We start from the raw sequence: 6,237 nt of genomic DNA on the forward strand, positions 1-6,237 counted from the left end.
ATATAAATGTATTTTAACATATTGATTCCGTAGCAACGCACGGGCATATTCCTAGTAAAGATATAAGCCACTAAATCATGCATCATGCTGGAATTTTATTTTGTATGCATTTTGTGACAACATGGAATAATGTGAAGTATACTAAAGTCCAAACTAGAATTTAAGATTCAAAAGGGGAATTCAAGAATTTAAAATAAGAGAAAGAAAGAGAGAAAGGATATAAAAATATAAATAATCTCTAAATTTGAAACTTTTATGGGCCATGTAATCTAAGGATAAAGTTATCACAAGTTTGAATTTAAATAATGATTTAAATTTGAATGTGTGAAATAATGGAGAAAAAAAGGGGAAAAGGAAATTAAAGGGAAAATAAAAAGAAAAGGAAAAACGGATAATGGGCTCACTGGTGGCTATTCGGCCCACCAGGGGGTTTCCCTCGCGCGGCCCAGCCCTTTTTCACAGCGCGCACCCGGCCAACTGCCATGCGGGGCCAGCCTCCCAGTCAACTTCCACGCGCGCGCGTTGCCCAGATCATCGCTGCAACGCCGCCAGGTGGGTCCGGTCGTCAGCCAGTGGAGCGCGCGTGCGTTCGACTGGGACACTGGCATGCAGGTCTGCTTGGTCGGTCACACCCCCGCGTCAACGGTGTCCTCTGTCGCTGCACCGCGGAACCCACATGTCAGAGCTTTCTTCCCCGAATGAATCGCGCCCGTCGTTGTTGCAGCCGCCGCTTTGACCGGAGAAGTAGGTTGGGATCTGCCCCGCGATCCGGGTATAAAGACCCCGGGCGCGTCCGCCTCCTCCGACCTACCTTCACGCGAATCCGTTGACCACCACAAACTGCAAGGGGGTCTGGGAACCCGCCCCGCCGTGCAGGCCTTAAAACCAGAGGAGAGAGAGAGGGAGTGAGGAGTGTGTGCCGTGGACGCTGCGTTGCGGGCGATTCTGTGAAGGAAGAAGAGGCTGTGCGCCAGGAATTGACGTGGAATTTCTCACCGGCGGGTGAGTTTCACCTTGCGGCCGCAACTTCTCATCGAGGATGCTCAACACTGCACAATCCTTGGTAATAAACTCATCCCTGTGCTCAGTGTACCATCCACAATTTGTAGCTAAGCCGAATTAGAAAATGGACGTTCGAGTGCGCGGATTGGATCTCCGGTCACGGGCGCCGCCGCGCAGGGTTTTCCTCCGCCGGGGTAATGCGGCGAGGTGGAAGAATGCGCCCTGACCGTTGGATTCGTAGTGAACGGCTGTGATTAGGTCCAGCGTACCCCTTCGCTCGGATAAGTCCACGCCGTTGATCTCACATCGTGCGGCCAGTGTGGGATGAAATTGATAGTGTGCTGCGGATCATAGGATTCAGATCCAACGTGTGAGGATGATCTCGGGTTCATAAGCGTCTCGGGCTAATCTTGGCGGCCGAGTTCTGATCGAACGACGCTGGCGCAAGGATACCCCTTCGCCGAGCCAAAACTGCAAAATAGACCCTCGGTTTCATTAAAATCAACCCGCCGTCCATAGTCACTATGCGTTGTGTCTCGGTTTTCTTGCCCCGAGCCACCTGCATCTCTGTTTAATATGCGCGCAGTCCAGAGGTCATGGGAAATTGAATAAATAATATCAGGAAATGGTTTTTAGTGAGAAAATAATTACTAGAACTTCAATAATTCATAGAAAATGCATATGAACTCCAAATTACTTCATTCCAGTTGCTAAAATTTTGTAATATTATTTCCTACCACTTAGAGCCTCTGTTTTGTCATGAAAACAGTAAGACAATTTAATTCTGCTTCAAGTAGGTAAAACCTTTAGAAATTCATATCTTAAAAGCTATAACCCCAAAAATAATGATTCATGTTCCTATAATTTTATTTTAATATGTAGAATATTACTGTGTATTTTGTTTATATGTTTGGTGTGATGTTAATTTTCTATATATACTGTGCTTGTTTGTATTGTGGCGAGTAGAAGAGCCCGTGACTGAGGATCCTGGTGAGCAGCAGGTTGAAGTAGCTGAGCAGGAGCTCATTGAAGGCAAGTTGTGCCCTTGACCACTTTTATTACCCAATAATGCTCTTTAATGTCATTATCCATGCATAGGTTTAATTTTGATGGGACCTGATAGGTCACCCTAGATTGTTATTCCATTTTACCTTGTTATCCCTGAATCACTTGGGTAGTTTTGATATTGCTTTACATGGATTTGGGATAATTATTTATCATATCTATGTTCCAGTTATTTTGTTATTCTATTTATGTTCATGTCAAGATCATTAATGTTAATTGGAACATAGAGCCTAACTTGAGAAACACGTGCCACCACAAGGGTTTATGGACGCCCTTGGCTGACTAATTAGGAAAGCTAGTGGAAGACTACCTTACCCGAAAGGGGCAAGGGCAGTAGGGGAGTGGTCAGTGTAGGGAGGTCCTTGGTTGATTTTGTTGCGATGGCGGTCAAGCAAGAACCCTGCATTGGAGCTTCCTATAAACTGTAGTGGGTTTTCGGAAGCTAGTGGAACTTTGTAAAGGCCTCGTAGTGTTGCCCTGCCGCGCTTTCCAGGTAGAGGTGTATGGGAGTCGCGACCCCTTGGCAGATGGGTAACATGACTTGTGGGTAAAGGGTACAACCTCTGCAGAGTGTAAAACTGGTATACTAGCCGAGCTCACGGTCATGAGCAGCTCAGGACTCTCTGATGATTAAATTATGGAACCTAAACTCAATTTGTCATTTGCATATGCGTGGGTTTATTATTAATTTGTTCTATTACTTTATTTATGGTTTGGTATTTACTTACACTTAGTAACTGCTAATAAAAGTTTGACCAACATTAAAAGCAATGCTCAGCTTTAACCATTATCTTTGATAAGCCTTACACTCCATGAGCTCCCACCTTTGGTGAGTTCATGTCACATTATTCCCCACGACTTGTTGAGCGATGAACGTATGTGAGCTCACTCTTGTTGTCTCACACCCCCGCACAGGAGAAGAGCAGGTGGTTCAGGAGGAGTCACAAAGCGAGGAGTTTGATCTGATCTAGGTGACGTTTCTCAGTTGACATTGGCTTGAACGATCCTTAGTTCGTTTTATATTTATTCTTTTATTTTGTAATAAGTCTTCCGCTATGTAATAAATACTCTGATTATTGTGACATTTATCTCTATACACTCTGTTATTATATATATTGTCTTCTTGGCGCATGTATGAGATGCACCTGACTTTGTTCCTTAAAGTCGGGTGTGACAGTTTATTCCCCAACAAAAACATATATGGACAATACCAGCTCCCTACTATCAATTTGTTTAGAGAATATGTTAGCGCGAGTACACGTACAACATGAATCGGACTTACTGTACTGTACCATACTCCCTCCGTTTCTTTTTATTTGTCGCTGGATAGTGCAAAATTGCACTATCCAGCGACAAATAAAAAGAAACGGAGGGAGTATATATCTGTGGAACATAACAATATACATGATAGGAAACGGAATAGCATGTATACTTGGTTGGGAAAGCATAAAGTTCTCTAAACGTTCTTTTGACCAGTTTTGGACTTCAGAAACTACACATCCCAAGAATATGGAGCACGCTCAACCACTAAATAGTCTCGTCTTATGTCCTTAGCAACCCGTATGTCGTCATCCAAATAGACAGTGTCAAACCTGGAAGTTGATATACATAATCCATCAAAAATATTGAAAGAAAATCAACAAACTAAAAAAAATGTGTAACACGGTCATTCCACTTTTCTAGCAACGGCAAGGCACCACTTAGCAAGCAAACATTATTTTCTTTTTAGACATGAAGGACAACAAGCTAACATTATGGAGTGCTTAGAGCAACTTCAATAGTTCTCTAAAAAATAGCTTGCTAAAATCATGTTTAGCAAGTTGCTAAATAGCTATTGAAAGTAAAAAATAACTTAGTCTCCAATAGTTGCTCATATTTAGGAAGTAGTTCGATTTTGAATCTAGATTTAGCGGCCCTGCCCCTATGTGAGGGCGAAAGAGAAAAGGCCGGTCGATATGAACTATGGAGGAGTGGTGGTCCGGTGGCGCAACCTATGAGGAAGTTGGGTTCGATGGTGAAGGAGAAACTTGTGTCATACGTGTTTGACCTAGTTATCTCATTATGCTAGAAAGTGAAAAAAGAGTGTGCTATACCTGTCTACCTCACTGTGTGGGAAAGTGAAAAATAATCACGCTAGTGTGAAGAAATTGACGTCAACTGCATTTAGGGAGTTCCTACCGAGTTGCTAAATGTGGAGAGTAAATAGAGTTGAATAGCAACTAAGTAAATTTAGCAAGTCTAGTTAGAGAACCATTGGAGAAGTATTTTTCTATTTCACTTCTTAAATTTAAGATTTAGAGAGTTGTTTAGAGAACTATTGGAGTTGCTCTTAGCCAACATTCACGAGATATTTTGTCAGGAACACTTAGCATGGTTAGAGTATTCGAGCTTGTCCGTTTCACCTTAAACAACCAAAAAAACATTGGCTGACGAGGGTTAGGCTGGTTTTGAGGGCTCCTAATTTTTTCCTCCAAAACGCAACTGCATATCAGCATATGGAAACATGGAAAACATTCTAAGATGGATCAAGTACAAAATTGAGATCATCTTTTTTTTTTCCTCAAATGCAGACTGCCTCTTTGAATTAAGGGGAAAACAGACTCAGTTCTTGCCATCTGTAGGCGAGTTCGTGAGGACTTGGCCACTTGGGTGACACATCACTAAGACTACAACACGACTTAGGCAAAGGAGGTGCAAAATTTTAGTTCATTTAATCTGTTAGTATAAACTAAACACTCACAGGAGTAATTTGAGGACCTAACAAAAACACATTAGGCTTCATCTGGTACCAAGAAAGGGTAGCATCACTGCAGTGCTGAATTTAGAAGCTACTAATGATTCCACGAGGAAGCATATAGTCCCTTTTTTCACTCATCCATTCAATTTAACTGAATGATATGCCCACAAACTTCCTTCTGATCTACATGAACTTATGTTCCAGGTTGCTAAACTTGTGTTACTATTCTAGACTTCTAGTTCCTGTGTGCTAAAATGATTTAATTGCAACCATACATAAGGCGCTGTCCCCTCCTGTTCCTAAAAAAGATTGGAGTACTATAATAAGCTACCATCAAGGAGTGAACATGTTGCAGTGTTGCACTCACCATCCTTTTCCAAACGGCGGAAAAGGAACCTCCCAGTTGTTCCCTCTCAGAGCAGCGCGTGTGAACCTATAGAACAAGCACATCCACAGACCACATTACACGTCAAGACGTCCATCAGTTGATCCAATTATGAAACAGATGCTAGATTGCTAGTGAAGCACCAAAAACATGCCTGAAATTGACTCGCTGGGGCGGCTGGACCTCGATGTCGCCATTGACGACGAACGCGCCTGAGGGAGGAAACGTGATGACGTTGTTAAGGGCGCCGCTGGCGACATCGATGACCTGGAGCACGTCGCCGGCGGCAGTGCGGAAGAATGGGGCGTTGCGCACAATGAATAGCTGCTCCTGCTCGGTGGTCCAGAGGAGGCGCCAGGTTCCGGAGAGCTTGGCGGCGTCGGATACGGTGTCTGCGCCGGGGGATACGGCGGCGAGCGCGTCGATGCAGGAGATGATGTCAGCGAGGCGGGAAGGGGCGGACTGCGTCTCGAGGCCGCGGCCCTGGTCGGCGATGAGGCGGAGGAGGTCAGCCTTCGCCGCCGGTGGCCTGGTGGGAAAAAATCTGCGGAGGAAGGCCGCGGCGGATGGGGGTCTGGGCGCGAAGCGGTGGCGAGCGTGGAGGATCGGTGGTGCCAAGGTTTTGTTCGGGACGAAGAGGAGTGGCGCCATCGGTGGTGTGCCAAGGAAGATTTGGTTCGGGTGGCCGTGGAGACGCGAATAGCAAGAGCCTTGCCCTTCGAGGCAACTTGGGCCGAGTGATATAAGTCATGGGCCTCTTTTTCTATCTTGATGGGCTGCACTCTGTTCCATCCTTACCGCAATCATGTGCATGTCGCCTCATTGAACCCTAACCCCATCCATGGCTCCCCGCAAGTACTAAACGTTTGAGAACTACTTTACCATAGATTATCAGATCCACTTTCTTCGCTCCCCTTAATAGTAGAGGTGCGAAGAGTTGTAGAAGCAATTTAGAGAGGCAAGGTAGGTGTTGATATATTTGTCTTTCACATTTAATAATGATCTCTGTTATTTCCCAAAACGAATAATTTATTGTTCCATATTTCCA

General features: G+C 44.5%; 1 protein-coding gene across 1 annotated transcript; it reads right to left on the minus strand.

Moving 5' to 3' along the window:
- Positions 1–3,468: 3,468 nt before the first annotated feature.
- LOC100281005 (PAP fibrillin family protein) lies at positions 3,469–5,847 on the minus strand. The gene is made up of 3 exons (NM_001153924.2): positions 5,344–5,847; positions 5,172–5,237; positions 3,469–3,659 (listed from the first exon to the last, which is right to left on the minus strand). The coding sequence occupies exons 1-3, from the start codon at positions 5,838–5,840 to the stop codon at positions 3,560–3,562; spliced, it is 663 nt and encodes a 220-aa protein (NP_001147396.1). The 5' UTR covers positions 5,841–5,847; the 3' UTR covers positions 3,469–3,559.
- Positions 5,848–6,237: the final 390 nt, after the last annotated feature.

This window comes from Zea mays, chromosome 5, assembly GCF_902167145.1.
Source record: "Zea mays cultivar B73 chromosome 5, Zm-B73-REFERENCE-NAM-5.0, whole genome shotgun sequence".
NCBI lineage: Eukaryota > Viridiplantae > Streptophyta > Magnoliopsida > Poales > Poaceae > Zea > Zea mays.